The sequence below is a fragment of the Bos indicus genome, chromosome 19 (assembly GCF_029378745.1).
Source record: "Bos indicus isolate NIAB-ARS_2022 breed Sahiwal x Tharparkar chromosome 19, NIAB-ARS_B.indTharparkar_mat_pri_1.0, whole genome shotgun sequence".
In the NCBI taxonomy this organism is placed as follows: Eukaryota; Metazoa; Chordata; class Mammalia; order Artiodactyla; family Bovidae; genus Bos; species Bos indicus.
Window position 1 is genome coordinate 53,611,339 of NC_091778.1, and position 17,509 is coordinate 53,628,847.

General features: G+C 42.1%; 1 protein-coding gene across 1 annotated transcript in view; it reads right to left on the reverse strand.

Moving 5' to 3' along the window:
• The window catches only part of LOC109573340 (E3 ubiquitin-protein ligase RNF213-like), a 129,149-nt gene that overhangs the window by 75,208 nt on the left and 36,432 nt on the right, over positions 1–17,509 (reverse strand). Inside the window, 11 exon segments of the mRNA XM_070773928.1 lie at positions 326–499; positions 1,400–1,580; positions 2,722–2,844; positions 3,560–3,649; positions 7,843–8,019; positions 9,434–9,587; positions 11,054–11,109; positions 11,614–11,836; positions 13,462–13,659; positions 14,557–14,813; positions 15,941–16,221. Coding sequence (XP_070630029.1) covers positions 326–499; positions 1,400–1,580; positions 2,722–2,844; positions 3,560–3,649; positions 7,843–8,019; positions 9,434–9,587; positions 11,054–11,109; positions 11,614–11,836; positions 13,462–13,659; positions 14,557–14,813; positions 15,941–16,221 — 1,914 coding nt within the window.

Here is a 17,509-nt window from a genome sequence, read left to right on the forward strand (position 1 = left end):
CAAGCCATTTCTCAAACTGCCCATGAATATGCCCCACATGCTGGGCTGTGTGATGCCGGGGGCTGCATGCATGGCCACTCCAAGATGTCCCCGTGTCAGCAGCATGGAATAAAAACAACCAGTCCTCTTATGTGGTCAGTATTTTATCACTTTCCCAATATTTTCCTGAAGATTAGAAGTCATCCCCTGTCAACTTTCTGGTGAGAAGAGCCACTCATCATAAAGACCACAAAGATTACGTCTGTAAGACACACAGGCAAACACAGAAGCTTCTTAGCTCCTAAACCCTTAGGAGCCTGAAGTCACATCTCAACTTGATACTTACTTAAATGCCAGAGGTCGAAGAACTGATTCATGTGTTTTACAATCAGCTCCAATTGTCCAACTAAAATCGTTCCATTGATGAGGTCACTTGTAACTTTTGTGAACACAGAGTCCGCAGTGGCCATCAACTTCTTGCCTTCCTTGGTAATATTTGCTAATATTTTCTCATTGGTTCCTGACCAAGTTAAGAACAGAGTTAAAATGGTAGGCACCCCACTTCCTTCTCACATTATTGGATTTCCAATAAATTCTTCATTGCTTTGCCCCAAATTCCATAGAATAAAGCAAAGTCATTCCATATTTCCATCTGGCATCCATCAGCCACTGAGATGCATATGAAAGTAATGATTTCAGTAAGCCCAGACTCTTGCATCTTCCTATACATAGAAAAGTGATAAATTTCTTAACTTGAAATATCTGGTTTTCCTTAATTAACAATAATCTTTTGACGTTCAGACTACCTGTCCCTTATTGCAAACTTCTATATAGCATGACTCCTACCCCTTCCTCCTTGGAGCAGTTTTCCCAGGGTTGCTTGAGAAGCTGTCCCCTGTGCTTGAAGTCCTAAAAATTCCCATGGGAAAACAAAAACACACACAACTCTCAACTTTTAGGTTGTGACTGTTTTCTTTAGCTGACATTAACAATGTATCAATATTGGCTCATCAGTTAAAACAATCATGCCACACTGAAGCAAAATATTAATAATACAGGAAATTTTGTGTGTGGAGCAAGTAAATATGGGAACACTGTACTTTCTGCTCAATTTTTCTGTCAACTTAAAGCTGTTCTAAAATATAAGATCTATTAATTTAAAAGACACAAATGTAATCTTTTCAGGACCACTTCAAAGGTACAATGTCAGCACAAAGATGGTGTTCTGCAGGTTTTGCTTGAATGGTGGCTTTCAGTGTTAGTTCTTAATTATAATCCAAATGCTCTGAGCCTTCCTGGGTCCTTCCATCCAACATCAACCCAATCTAACTGACTAACAGGTCAAATACTTTGCCCCCAATCTTGAGTCAAGAGGTGCCACTGGACAGAACAGATGTTCCCAGCACCCTCATGAACATACCACACAACTTGAAGAGATGCTTGATGTCTGGCCATATGAGCAGATGATTCAAAACCTCACCCATGTTGTCTACAAATTCCCCTCCACTTCTTGGCCAGGACTTACTGATCACAGCAGAAACAATGGTGTCACATTTTCGTGAGTTATTATAAGAGATTTTCTCAAGGATACTGGTTTGAGACTATAAGAAAATAAATAAAGAAAGAGACATTTAGAAGATTTTTTGGTTAGTTTATTTTTGAATAACAGAAGTAAATTACTCACCCAACAGCATTTCAGAAATCTCTTATAATTAGTCATGCTGTGCTATGCTTAGTTGCTCAGTGTGTCCGACTCTTTGCCACTCCATGGACTGTAGCCCACCAGGCTCCAATGTCCATGGGGATTCTCCAAGCAAAACTACTGGAGTGCATTGCCATGGCCTCCTCCAGGGGATCTTCCCAACTCAGGAATCAAACCCAGGTCTCCTGCATTGCAGGAAGATTCTTTACAGTCTGAGTTGCCAGGGAAGCCCATGAATATTGGAATGGGTAGCCTATCCCTTCTTCAGGGGATCTTCCTGACCCAGGAATCAAATTGGGGTCTCTTGCATTGCAGGCGATTCTTTACCAGGAAGGCCCATATACAATGTCTCAAAAAAAAAAAAAAAAGGAGCACCCAAAAGAACAAATAAAATGCTTAAATTTCTTAAAGAATGCTTTTCTCTGGCTCAATGCTATTTTTCTTGGGACTTTTACATTATGAAAAACATCAAACACAATACAAGTAAACTATTAATATGGGTATCTTTTGTATTTTTAACTGAAATTCTTTTAAAGCTGCCTACAAACATCATACATATTTTAATTCTTTTTCTAAGTTAATTGATAAAATCTTTTCAACTGTATGCATTTTTCTTCCATAATGCTTTGTTAACTCAACCCAGGGATGGAACCCAGGTGTCTGGCATTGCAGGCAGATTCTGTACTATCTGAGCCACCAGGGAAGCCCTTATTGCATGCTAAGCTAGTGTTATCAGCAAGAATAAAACCAAGGATGGGTGGGTGGCATTAATAACAACAGGGAATTCAGGAGCAGCCTGAAAGATTGCTGGAGGTCACACGTGAGCTGCTCTGGTGCCAAACAACAGCAGGAAGCTGAGTGGCATTTCACAGAGTGGGTAGAGAGTACTGGATTTCAGGGTGGGGAGGGAGATGTCCAGAGCCCATACTTCGCATGGGTACCAGGGTCTCAGAACCAGCGGTGCTTAATAACTTTTGGCTGGTGATGTCATAAAGCAAGTGTGAACACAAATGCAGTTCTTAGTGGGAAAGGTTGTTCACCTGGCAGACCAAGCCCACAGCTTCAATGGCACACATCTCAAAGCATTTTGCCACACTGTCTTCTGCACCTGTGGCATCCCAGTTAGAATTGCAGAAGGCACAAATCTGGAAAAAAGGCATCTCCTGCAAGACGGGAAGACAAGGGTGTGAGAGGTTAGGGATGCTGAACTCTCAGACTCTGTGCAATGAAAACACCCTAGTAATTTTCACTTTCCTAATATGGTATTATCAGCTGCCCATTACCTTGGCCTGCTTCTCATCCCGCAAGAAGCATGTCTTCTGCTTCTAACCATTAGACCAAGAAGGCTAAAATTCAAATAAGACCAAAATGGCTAAAATACCCACTTTGCAGGAAAAGTATCTGGCACAGCAGCTTGCCAAAAACAGTACAATTTTTTAAAGGATTTTTTCCTTGCTTCTCTTTCCCTATAAAGACCCATTTAACAATTACACATAAAACTCTCATATCTTCTTTTTTAAAACCTGAATTTTCTAGGGTCACAGGCTTTAATTAAAAATGAGGAGCACTTGTATGTTTTTCCCACTTGTCACTGGGCTTAATAAGGTTCTTGTCACCAACAGGCCACTTAGAGTGACAGCACATAGTTAGTGCCTATTAGAACTCTACCCATGCCCAGGATTCCCCTGGTGCCCAGATCCCATGCCTTTATTCTTCTCTGGTATGTCATCTGTGGTCAAACAATTAAGGCTGAATCAGAAACAGAGTCACCTGAACCCCATGTCCTGTCCACTCAAATGCAGTCATCACGTGTGTTTATTGTTCCTCACGATTTGGTTTTACCAACTTCCGAAAAGAATACCCCTTAATTTTTGGTACCTGTTTGAACCTCCCTTCCAAGTCCCTCAGCAAGGATTCCTTCCAGCCATGCTCCACAGGGAAGTGTATTTCCACCAGTCGCCTCCAGACCTGCAAAACCCACAAGTAAGGGACAGCCAGTAAGACATCTAGTTGCCACAGTGGAATGCTATCAAAGAGCACAGAACTTCAAGGACATCTGGGTTCTGACTTATTTTGTCAATGATCTGCTGTGTCACTGGTGAGTCAGGGCAACCCACATTAGCCTTTAAAACCAAAAGTCCTGACTGGGCCAGGTCACTACTACTGGCCTACCACTAATTTTTATCTAGAAAGGATTTCTCTCCTTTCAGTTAAATTGTTTCGATTTCAAAAGAATTCAAGCAATTGAATTGTTTCAATTTCAAAAGATTACAAACTTAAGTGAAAGTTGCAATAACAGCACAAGGACACCCATACACCTTTAGCTAGACTCCCCAGTGTTTAAAGTGGCTGCTTTATCTCTCTTTTGTGCTCCCTATAGTCTGTCTAGAAACAGGCATTTTCTCTGCTGATCCATTGGAAAGAAGTTGCAGATATCATGCCTCTTGGCCCCTAAATCCTATGCAGGCATTCTCAACACCCCGGCCCTTCTGTTACACACATAAGTACAAGGGTCACTCTGAGGCCCATTCACTCAGGGGTGACAACTTTCTCTAGGATCGAACCCAGGTCTCTGGCATTGCAGGCAAGCTCTTTACCATCTGAGCTACCAGGGAAGCCCTAGGTAGTCAACTGTTTATATGTACCCCATCTTCCTCTCTAGGAAGTCTCCCTGTCCACATCCCCACTGTTCACTAACACTGCGTTTAGCTATTGTGTCTCCTTTCTAGAGGAGTTCTCCAGCCATTTTTTCTTCCTTTGTTTAATGATGTTGACAATGCCTTTTCTTTTCCATTATGGTTGATATGGGATGTTTTAAATAGTTCCCTGTGTTATACAATAGAACCTGCTGTTCCTCTATTTTATATGTAGTAGTGTGTATCTGGGAGAAGGCAACGGCAACCCACTCCAGTACTCTTGCCTGGAAAATCCCATGGGCAGAGGAGCCTGGTACGCTGCAGTCCATGGGGTCGCAAAGAGTTGGACACGACTGAGCGACTTCACTTTCACTTTTCACTTTCATGCATTGGAGAAGGAAATGGCAACCCACTCCAGTATTCTTACCTGGAGAATCCCAGGGACGGCGGAGCCTGGTGGGCTGCCGTCTGTGGGGTCGCACAGAGTCGGACACAACTGAAGCAACTTAGCAGCAGCAGCAGCAGCAGCAGCAGTGTGTATCTGTTAATCCGCAACTCCTAATTTATCCTTCCACCACCCTCTTTCCCTTTTGGTAACCACAAATCTGTCTGTCTCTGCTTCGTAAATAAATTCACTTGTGTCATATTTTAGATTCCACATACAAGTGATATTATATGGTGTTTGTCTTACTTTGCTTAATATGATAAACTCTAAGTCCATCCATGTTGCTGCAAATGGCATTATTTCATTCTTTTTTTGGCTAAGTAGTAGCCAATTGAAAGTGTTAGTTGCTCAGTCATGTCAGACTCTTTGAGACCCCATGACTGTAGCCTGCCAGGCTCCTCCGTCCATGGGATTGTCCAGACGAGAATACTGGAGTGTGTTGCCATTTCCTTCCCCAGAGGATCTTCCTGACCTAAGGATTGAACCCAGGTCTCCCACAGTGAAGGCAGACTCTTTACCATCTGAGCTACCAGGGAAGCCCTTGGTAGTCAATTGCTTATATGTACCCCATCTTCTTTATCCATTCATCTGTTGATGGACATTTAGGTTGCTTCCATGTTTGGACTATTGTAAATAGTGCTGCTATAAACATAGGGGTGCATGTATCTTTCTGAATTTTTACTTTTCTCCAGATATATGCCTAGGTGTGAGATTGCTGGATCATATGGCAGATGTTGACAACTTTGAAAAGTTCAGGTTGGCTGTCCTTTGGACTACCTCTCAATATGATCTGTCTCAACTCTTCCAGGATTAGATTCAGGAGCAAGAACATTAAGAAGTTGAGCTGCACTGAAAATGTCCTTTTCATAAGTCATGCAGGGTAGAATAGCAGCACCTTCCCCTGCTCACCTGCTCTCTCAGGGGTGCTGTTCTCCTTGGAGACTCCCCCAAGGAGGCCAGGAGACTCCTTGCCATGTCTGTCCCTTGAGAAAGTGCTCACTCCTTGGTATTAAAGTGTAATCTGTGGTAGGTCCTCTGGGATGCCTATACCCTGACACTTTTAATCTACTCATTTCAGCATTCCTGGATGACTCTTACCTGAGTCAATCATTACTGCTGTGTCATGAATTGATGGGTTTTTCATGTGGTTACGTTTGTTTTTAAACATAAATCAATAAATTTTAATAAAACAGAGTACAAAAAGTTATTGCTGTTGTTACAAATTCCGCATTGTAATGAACCTTTGAGAAATTACCACTTATTGAGTTTTAATGTAACATCAAAGAAGTAAATTCATTAAAGCCTATTTAAATGTATTTTCCTTTTGCAACTATGCATCTGTGTGACACTAGATTTTCCTCATGTACTTTAAGCAAAACAACAAATTGCAAGAGATTGAGCATAGAGCCGATGTGAGAATCCAGTTGTCTTCCACTGGGTTCAATGTTAAAGAGACTTGCAAAAAATGTAAAATAATGCCATAATTCTCACTAAATTTTTTTTGGCTGTGGAAATGATCTTTTGTAAGATTATGGTGTTTGATGGTTTTCTGTTCCAATTGTTTCTTCTACATTTATTGGTCAGCATTCTTCTATAAAAAAAATTTCTCTTTTCTCCTTTTTTTTTCTGAAAGTATGTTTAAAATTTTAATGAATTATAATCCTCTCCTGGTCATTATTCATTTTGACATTTAAATTGCCTCAGATTTGACTAGTGGGAGCCCCTGCAGGTTAGTTTCTGGTTTCTATTTTATAAAATTTAGTAATTTTAGATGTACAGAAATATTACAAAGTATGGAGAGTTCCAGATACTCTCAGCCCAATTTCCCTGAGTACCAACACCTTGCGAAGCCATAGTATAGTTGGCAAAACTAAGAAATTAGCATTTATAGATTACTATGAAGAAAACCATTGACTTTATTTGGATTTCCCCACTGTTTCCCACAATCACACTTTTGCCATCCAGGATCTAACCTAGGATATCACATTGGATCTAGTCCTGTCTCCTTGTGACATGTTACCACTCAACTTGAAGCAATTGTTCTAAAGTTTTCTTTATTTTTGGCTGTGCTGAGTCCTTGTTGCTGCGCACGAGCTCTCTCTGCAGAAAGTGGGGGCTACTCATTAGTTGTAGTGTACAGGTTTCTCATTGCGATGGCTTCTTTTATTGCGGAGCATGGGCTCTAGGCATGTAGGCTTCAGTAGATGTGCCACATGGGCCTAGTTGCTCCTTGGCATGTGGGATCTTCCGAAACCAGGAATCAAACCTGTGTCCCCTGCATTGGCAGGCAGATTCTTAAGCACTGGACTATAGGAGGGCCCTAAAGTACTTTTCCTTTAAGGCAATACAAGGTATTCGAGGCTGGCCTTGCGCTTCTTCAGTTCCACCTCTAGAATCTGCTGTTGTTTCCAGAGGAGATTTATTTTTTGGGAGGGGGATGGCATTTAGAAGCCATGGCTGAGTGTGCTCACAGACCTAGGTGTTACGATCTCTAGGCCTTTTCAGAGGTTCAAACTAGGAACTGTTGTTGCTTTTTAAATCATACTCACAGTATACGATGATCCTATTAAAGTACTGCTGGAAGGCAACGGCCTACTGAAGGCTGGCACAATGAAGTCAGGGGGCCACTTGCTTGGTTTGCTTGCGGCATTTTCTAGAACTTTGTTCTAGAGCCAACAGTCTTTAGGCCCTTTCTCCTCCTTCCCAGGACAGGATTCTGTGCACATCTCGGTTTCTGGAAGCTCTCACTGCCTCCCAACCTTTTGGATCTGATTTCTAATTTCCTCACCTTCAGCTGCCGCTCAGCCCAGTTTCCCTTTCATGGAGGTCTTGCTCTCATCTTATTTTCTACTATCAACATCATAACCTGACCCATAACCGTAGCACAGCATCAGACGTGAATGCCCTTCCCCACTGGCCACCATGTCCCAACAAGCTCTGTTGCCCCATCCCGCCACCTCACCACTGATGTGGGGACCACAGTCCACCCACCAGGGAGCCCATGCTCTCAGTCCTGTTAGGGGAGCAGCTGTCCATTCTGCAGAGGAGACCCCTGTGTCCCCTCCACTGGACTGGCTTACCTCAATCTCCTCGCTGTAAGCGAAGGTGACAGGTGAAAAATAAAAATACCCAGCCTGGAACATACTCTTCTTAAAATTTTTCCGAAGCCAAGATCTTGTCGCAGCGAGGGTCCCCTGGAAGACCGTTTTTACTGAATACTTCTTTCCAGTTTCATTTCCAGGCCCTCCTGCTGAATCCTGTCACCACAAGAGAGAGATGGAGTTGAACTGACCCCACACGGCAGACCCAAAGGATCATCCAGATACTTCTCCACCCGCCTCTGTGGCTGATGCCACCTGAGCACCTGGCAGAACCTGCACATTCACAGCACTTTCATTTCCCTGGCGTTCGGGTTCACTCTGGGTGGACAGCATGGGGGTTGAGGTAGGAGAAGCAGTGGCATGGATGCCCCCTCAAGTGACCCCAGGTAACTATTATAGAGGCGATGCTGCCTCGCCAACCAGTAGACCTCTTGGACTCTGAATGGAGAAAGGCTGACAGACACGGAGAAGGGGCACCACGGGCTCAGAGCTTCCAGAAGCTCAGAGAGCCAAGCTCGTGTAAACCCTGTCCCCAAGTGACATGCTAGGGCCAGGAGGAAACCCATGTCCCCACCCCTGGGACTCTTTCCTGAAAAGCCTCGTTTCCCTGGGGTCAACTGATAAATATCAAATTTCTTGAACACAGTTTATCTAGAAATTGGCACCTGCCTATGATGGTTTAAATAATACCTGCTTCAGGAGAAAGCAATCATCTTACCAATAAGACCTATTTTTAAATGTTCCCTTGGTATTTTAAAGAAGAAAAACTAAAAGGAACAAAGTTAAAACATACACTTAATTATTTTGCATCATGAATGTCAGAGTTTTGACTTGTCAAATGGTTAACAAATAAATGGTTGATCTAAATAGGAAATTGTCTATCGCCTTCATGTGGAAGCTCAAACTCCACTGGGTGAAGACCACACAATGGGAATAAATGAGCTGTGGACACTCGCAACATCACAGCTGGATCTCAGAGGTGTCGTGCTGAGTGACGAAACCCAGACACAAAAAAGGAAAGAGTTCCAAGACAGGTAAAACTAACTTGTGATGGTAGTAATCAGGATAGTGCTTACCACTGGGAGGTGTGGAGGGAGGGGGCACAGAACTCTGGATTGTTCTGGAAGGTGGTGTTTCTATGGAAAGGCTCTGGGTATGCACTGAGGTGTGTGGACCTTGCTACTGTATTTGAGTTTCAGTGAACAGGAAAAAGGCTCAGGTGGGAAAGATTAGGCATGAACATGCATTTGGGTGGGGAGATTCTTGCTTGAAGTCCTGGCCACTTGCAGGGTTCTTGAATTTACCCAGTCACAGCTAATACTCTACATTTTAATTCCTACACTGCCTTCTTCCTCTCTTCTTCCCTTCAGCATAAGCCCTGGTTTACCAAAATAGCCTCATGAACAGGACAAAGCCCAGCATCAGGTATATACTGACATATCTGTTGGCAGAACCAGATGCTCTGTCATTCCAATAATCCTAGAATCAGCCTATCTCCTTTTTGAATAGAGGATGCCTCAGGTTCCATTGTTCTCCTCAGTACGACATTATGTGTACGTGTTCCACTTACCACCAGAGGTTTAAGTATAATAATTCTGCGAACAATCTCAGCAGATAAGGCAGGCATCTCATAAAACGTGTGGGCTTTTGATATTCTGCAGGTAGTTTCATGAAGTTTCAGGCACACAATCAAGTAGGGCTGTATCAAGGGCTCCTCAAGAATCCTAACCCACAAAGAGTTGAGAGAAATGAATGAAATAATTTACGAGGAATTAGCAAACAGTACCCATTATTCATGATGAGTTCCTTCCCTTTAAAATGCCGACAAGGAAGGCATGTACTCGATCCCATTTGGATAACATCCAGAACATTTCCATTTATGCTGAACTTGTGGCTAAGATAAAAAGGAAAAAAAAGTCCTTTTGGCTTGCCTCTATGGTCTGAACTATTTTAACAAAAGCAAATTAAACTATTTCCAAGTGTATTCCTTTATTTGAAAAAAATTTTAAGGATGTAAATTACCAAAGATTCAAATATACTCTAAGTTTTTAAAAAATCAGGGAGATACAGGAGGGAGAAAGAGAAAGAAATGCTAGAAGTATATGTCCTGTGCATGAAATCTCTTCCAGTTCTGTGTGGACCTGCTTATTGGCTGATACATGACTAGAGCTGAGAGTTAGGGGGCTGATCAGAAGAGGGTTTAGAAAGCAGCAAGAGAAAGGAATTACTAGGGCAATTCTGCAATACACAGAATTAAATGGGGTCCATGAAGTCCCAGGCTTGGTGTTAATAAAGATCTGACACTCCCACCTCCACCCTGAACACCCTAAGAATTCAGGTGAGGCGATCCTGGCAGTGCTCTGAGAATCTAAAAAATTACCTTCTCTCTCACATGTACATTTCTGTTGTTTTGCATTTTTTACACTGAGTCTTCAGAGTGTCAGAGCTCACACAAATTTGCAGAAGCAAATGATTTCAGATAATTATGGAAAGCTACTTTTGATTTTTGTTAAGGATTTTTGCATCTATGTTCATCAGTGATATTGGCCTGTAATTTTCTTTTTTTGTGGCATCTTTGTCAGGTTTTGGTATTAGGGTGATGGTTTTGTAATCAACTTCCCTGACTTGCAAAAAATTTGAAGTCTAAATGCTGATGAGATGGTGATCACTGAAAAATAAATGACAAAATGCACAGGAAAAAATGGAAATAAATCAAAACCATATCAGCTTATTTCTATGCTCTTCTCTTTTTAAAAAAGTAGGGTGATTACATCAATACCTTGAAAAAAGAAGTGGAATATATGTTAATTTATGGCCTTACATTAATGACAGCAAATATGGCATAAGGAGAAGGCAATGGCACCCCACTCCAGTGCTCTTGCCTGGAAAATCCCATTGGACAGAGGAGCCTGGCGGGCTGCAGTCCATGGGGTCGCTAAGAGTCGGACACAACTGAGTGACTTCCCTTTCACTTTTCACTTTCATGCATTGGAGAAGGAAATGGCAACCCACTCCAGTGTTCTTGCCTGGAGAATCGCAGGGACGGGGGAGCCTGGTGGGCTGCCATCTATGGGGTCGCACAGAGTCAGACATGACTGAAGCAACTTAGCAGCAGCAGCAGCAGCAGCATATAGCCAATCATAAGGGATAACCCTATGCAAGAGAGACTGCATTTTACTTTTCTACTTACTTTTCCTGATAAATATCCAGAAGGTGCAACAGCATTTTAAAAGTATTCTTAATATTCTAGAGTTGGGAATAAGAGAAAAAAAGGGGAAGATTTAATCATGATGCCAACATCTTTGCTAAAACAGAACCAAAAATCCAATATAATTAGGTACAATAATAATTTTCTTTCTATAAACAAATTTTAAGGGGCTCAAATACTAGTCTTTTACAAATAAAACTCAGGATTTAAAATTATACCATTTTTTCCACCCCCAAAATGGGAAAAGACAGATAGCAATTAGGAAGTGGACCAGCATGCAGGATAACTTCTAACCCTGACTTACACAGTCTCACATACCCAAGACTATTGTTTTCTTGAATTCCATTTAGTGAAACAGAATAAACTCAAGTAAATCAAACTTTTACCCTAAGAAATATTGACCACACCGCCACCAGGTCTCTTATTTCTAAGTCTTTTACCACGTCAGGTTTTCAGAAAAGGAAAATCACAAACTCTGACTAATTAGTTCTTGACTTGCTTTTGTTAAGCAAAGACTCAAGAGCCGATTCCAGGGAACAAACCTGGAGGTTTCTGTTGGAGACTTTCTCAAGTCCTTTGAGCCGGTACCAAGTCCCTAGAAGACAATCCAGGACATGCGGGGGAGACTGACTCAGGTAATCGATGAAGTGTTCCATGTAAGGAGCCAGGTTACTCAGAGGAAGCAAACTGAACCAGGATCGGAACAGAAACTCATCCACATTCAGCAAATGTCTGTTCTTTCTCATTAACTCGAGTAATTCTTTCCTATATAAGGGAAAATTGGAACAGAAAAAAAAAGATCAGCAGCGAGGTCCATAAAACAGATGAAGGTAATTAAAATGTATCTTACAAGAGATCTAGAAAGTTCCTATTTCAAAAATAGTTGAAATGCCAAGAACTCAAATGAGAAGTAAACAATAATATATTAAGAATTCAGCAACATAAATGAACTCTGAGGACATGATGCTCGGTGAAATTGGCCACTCACAAATGGACAAATACACTGACTATATATATACATACATCATATATATATATATATATATATATATATATATATATGCATACACACAAGTACACACCAGTTCTTCTTTATCCATTCATTTGTTGACAGACACTTAGGTTGTTTCCACATCCTGGCTGGTGTGAATGATGTTGCAATGAACATAGGGGTGCAGATATCTCTTTGAGATATTTATTTAATTTCCTTGGGAAATACACCCACAAGTAGGATTGCTGGATCATATGGCAGTTCTTTGTTTAAATTTTGATACTGTTTTCCATTGTGGGTGCAATGATTTATGAACTAAACTTGTCAATGAGTGAATAAGCAAGTGCCTGGATCAAATAGCTTATGTGGACCCAGTCCAGAGAAGGCCTTTAAATTATTCTGTTCTGTAATACCGTCCTGGAGACCCAAAAAGATGATGATGGGAAAGTATAGCAGAGTGCCACAGAAGTGACAGACACTACAAGAAACACATGGAAAAAGCATCACTATATACTAAAGGTCACTATTGCCTGAAAAACACAATCTTTAAGACCAATTCTAATGTTTGTCATTTTCTCTCTCATCATCTAAATATCTTCTACATAGTCAGTCTTCTAGATAAATGTCCCTGGAAAGGCATTTAAATACATACATATATATATATTTATATTTATATAAATCTTATTTTGGCTTTAAAATGCTCTAATAATACTGAGGAATCAATAACTTAATTTGGCTCACTCACTATTTCAATCCCTAAAAGTGTATAGGCTAGATCCTATTGGATAGGAGAGGGGGATAGATGAGACTTGGAATAGTTTCTCTGACAAAAGACAAAGTAAATGGGGGATGTTTTCTTTGTTTGGAAATAAGTGCTAGTATTAAATTTTTGAACTGAATTTGTATTTTCTATTAAATTTTTGTACTTAAATTTGATTTACCATTTTTTTAATGGATTGTGCTTTCTATGTCTTCTCTAAGAAATCTTTGCTTGTCTCAAAATAGTACTTCACTGCCTAAAGATGTATACCTACAATGTGCAAAACGTACAGTGCTTTATGCTAATTATATCTCAATAAAACTGAAAACAAAATGTCATATCATTTGTGGCTGACTTTTAAGCATATAAGCACCCAAATAATCACATTTGGATAAAACCCTGCAAATACATAGGCCAAAGTGTTAACAGCAATGATTATCTCTGTGGTTGCAGGCCATTTTTGTAGTTTCCAATTTCTTGCATGTTTCAAACTCTTTAAAGAAGTAATTTTAAAGGGAGCAATATATTACTTCCATCACTAGAAGGAAGGGTAAGTGGACATTGGAAGTCCACTGGAGATCTTGGAAGCACAGTTATGATTCTAAAATTTATATACACAAGTGCAGGTCCAAAACTTACTGATCTGGTCTTGTTTCCCGAAACTCTGAGAAGGAGATGCCTTCAAGGGCTGCCCAGGTGTCCTCAGGCTGCGTGACTGAGCCCTGGGCTGGCGGGGACAGGTCCATGCAGTGGTGCAGCACAGGCAGGGCACACACCCAAAAGTCAACCTTTTTGTCCATGCACATTTGGCACAGGTTTACCAAGGACACTCGCCAGCTAGAAAGGGAACAGAAATCCCACATGAGTCCATTCTCTGTGACAGTGGGAGAGACAAAGATTCAGAGAGGCTTGTGATCTACAAAAGGTGCCCAGTGTCAGAGCTGCAGCTTGAACACAGGTCGTCTGGCAACAGTAAATCTACATGTGAAGCAACTTTTTACATGTAAGTGGGGAGCCTGTAAATAATACATGCCATGTTCCTTACAATCACAAAACGTGCATTTTCTCAAGACCTGGAAACACATGTACATTTGCCAGCATTTCTTTTCTCTTTCAAAATGAACAGGATTTAACTGGGTGTTTAAAATTTGTAAAACCAGGAGGCAAGTGTCCATTAAGACTGGCTGCTCAGAGAAGTATATATTATTCTTGAGTTCAATTCAAACAGCTGTAGAAAAAAGACCTGGGATTCAACAGAGGGTTCTGGGGAGGCACCTCCACCCAGTGAAACTTAAATGCATTCAGGATATGATGCAGCCTCCACACTACCAGTGCTCCCAGCCCAGTGCAACGGGCATGGTGGTGACTCCTGGACTGGGAACAGTGGTGGCAGAGGCCACGGGGAGGTCATTCATGATGGTTCCACACTAGCTTCATTGTCTTACCATGACACCCACCTCCCCTCAAATACAGGCCCGCCGAGCTGAGACATGATACACTGTAAAGCTGCTCAAAAGCAAATATTCAATAGAATGTGTAATAAAATGAAACATAGTACATAGACCAGAAAAAGGCTAGTGGTATAAACACTAAAATGACAACAGTGAGTGGTAAAATTACGAGTGGTTTTTATTTCTTGTACGTTTTCATCCATTCTATGACAAATACTTATTTTTATAATCAGATAAAAACCATTAGAGAGCTAGGAAATCTTTACATAGACACACACAATACCTCTGAGATGTTTCAAGGATGTCTTTCAGGTCCTTGGGAAAGGTGCCTAGTGAATTGGTGTCCAAGCGGAGGAGGTGACAGAGTGAGGCCAGGTCATTTTCCAATAAGAGAAAGTCGAATTTTTCCACTAAGAAAAGGACAATCATGCCCATTCCCAATTTACTCTTCACTGGGTAGTCTTCAGGCAGAGGGTCCCCACTGGTTTCCAGAAATGGTGTCATTTTCTTTGTCACACACTCCCACAGGTGCTTCCTCACCTGGTCCCAGGAGAAAAGGAAAACACATAACCATGGCGTTGAACCCACCAGAGGTGTTAGGACCTGCCTGTCAGCCGAGCAGGGGCCTGATGAATGAGGAGCAGGAAAATCTCTGGGGAGGAGTCGCCCTCCACCTGCCTCCTGACTAAACCCTGAGCATCCCCTTGCCCTGGGACTTTGGGAGGTGCCACAAGTGGTATGTCCAGAGGCCTCAGCATGCTGGAGAGGACTCAGGTGGGGGTTCTGAGCCTTATAAGGGTTCACATGGCTCTAAGTCTGTCTCAAAAATGCCTAAGCTATACCACTGAGCAGGTGGAGATACAGTGAAGGAAGGTTCCAACCTTCTTTCCACTCTTCCCCAGGAGAGATAAGAAGGTGGGAGCAGTGGCAGAGCTGGGTCTAGGTGAACAGGTAAAAACTTCCTAGGAAGAAGAAAAAACTGGAGCGAACAGAGAATTCCCTAGACGGGGCACAAGGAGAAAGGGGGCTGAAATAGCCTGACCCTATCCACCAGTGTATTAAAAAGCAGACATCACTTTGCAGATAAAGGTCCATCTAGTCAAAGCTATGGTTTTTTCAGTAGTCATGTGTGAATTTGAGAGTTGGACCATAAAGGAAGATGAGTGCAGAAGAAGTAATGTTTTCGAACTGTGGTGCAGGAAAAGACTTTTGAGAGTTCCTTGAACAGCAAGGAGATCAAACCAGTCAACCCCAAAGGAAATCAATATTTCTGAATATTCATTGGGAGGACTGATGCTGAAGCTAAAGCTTCAATACTTTGGCCATCTGATGCAAAGAGCTGACTTATTGGAAAAGACCCTGGTGCTGGGAAAGATTGAGGGCAGGAGGAGAAGGGGGGCACAGAGGATGAGATAGTTGGATGGCATCATCGATTCAATGGACATGACTTTGAGCAAACTCTGGGACATAGTGAAGGACAGGGATGCCTGGTGTGCTGCAGTCCATGGGGTCGCAAAGAGTCAGACATGACTGAGCGACTGAACAACAACAACAATCCACCTGGTTCACTGAGTCTAGGGGTCATCTGGACACTAGGAGGTGGAGTGGTGCTGAGTACCCAGGTGGTAGAAAAGAGAGCTATCACTGACACCCCTGAGACATGGTACCTCCTCTTTGTAGCGCAGAGCACTCCATGGCTGTTCTTCTCCTTCATAAGTCATGGGTACATGAATGACAGAATAAAACTGCTGGAACTGGGTGAAAAAGTTCTTTAAATTGATGGCATTCCAGGTCTCAAGGATGCTGAAGATGCTGTCCAACATGACTGCAGCTGCGATCTGCTTCCCTTTCATCAAGTCTTTCCTTGTACCATCTGTTATATAATTCATCAATTTCTTAAGTGTCCCAGGGGGCTTCATACAAATTATATCATCGTACTGATGCCAGTCTAAGAGTAAAGAGAATATCATACTTAAGGGCATCGAAACATGCTAGACCTTAACACTCTACCCTGGAAGGCTGACCAGAAAAAATAAGATGAAGGTGCCAAAAATGGAAGAAAGGAAAATTACAGAATGTGGTAAACAGAAGGCAGCCAGCACTCACTCACCCTGGTACCCAGCCACAAATGAGCAATGTGGGGCCTGACCCTGGAGGTAGCACAGATGTTTAGGACGAGTAACCTAGACACTCCACAGTGAATTGAGTGAGGCCCAAGCTCACACCATTCATCTGCCCTGAGAATACTGAAATCATGTCCTTGTTGAACTAGACAGCTCAACCATTTGGTACATTAGTTCCTTAGAAAATGACCACATGGAAGTAAAAAATTACGTACTGAAACTTCATCACTCACTAGGAATTGTGCACCATTTTGGTATGTTACTTGGTGCAAGAGCTCCTTTCCTCTGTCCTGGGAACCATGGTGCCCACTCCACGAAGGATGGTACAGGTCACACAGCAGACAAAACAGCATTCAACATGGGGCAAGGGTTGAACTCATAGCTGCTCTTATAACCAGCTGAAACGATATGCGTACAGACCTAGAAAACCCAGGAAAATCAACTGCCAAATAATTAGAAGGCAAAGAGACCAGTGAGACACCAGAGGCAACACAGGTGCATAAACATAGCCATGAAAATCAGAAAGTTGAGCCTCTAGATAGGCCTCCTGATGCTTGTTGCCCAGGCTGTCTTTGCTGGAAGTCCCTGCTCACCCATCCCTGTCCCATCCAGCCCTGTCTGGCGATAACTAGGAATCACTGTTTGGATCTGACCTCAGGCGTCAGCTCCTGTGGAAGCATTCCCTGCTCCCTGTGCCCCTCACAAGTGGGGGACACAATGGCTCTCTCTGTTTTATAAAAACTTTCTTCCAGAGAAAAGGTGAGTGAGAGATGATGGTCTAGGCCAGTGCCATGGAGATTGTGAGAGTGCCAGATTGTGAGAGTGCCAGTCAGTGTCCTGGGCTCAGGACACCCTCAACGCCAGGACAGTGGGGCAGGGAGGGACATTATGGTCTTGGTCTCAAGACTCTACTAGAAGAATAAAATATTTAAGCTCCAACCTCCTAGAGAAAAGAGAAAGAAAATTAAAAAGTTAGAAAAAGTACAAAAAATAACAAGGAAACAAACTAGACAGAAAAGACATGATAATTAGTCAAAAGTAAGTCTCCCATTGACAGTCACAATCCATGCCAATGGGCTAAATTCCTTAAAATATGATCATATTGAGAATTTC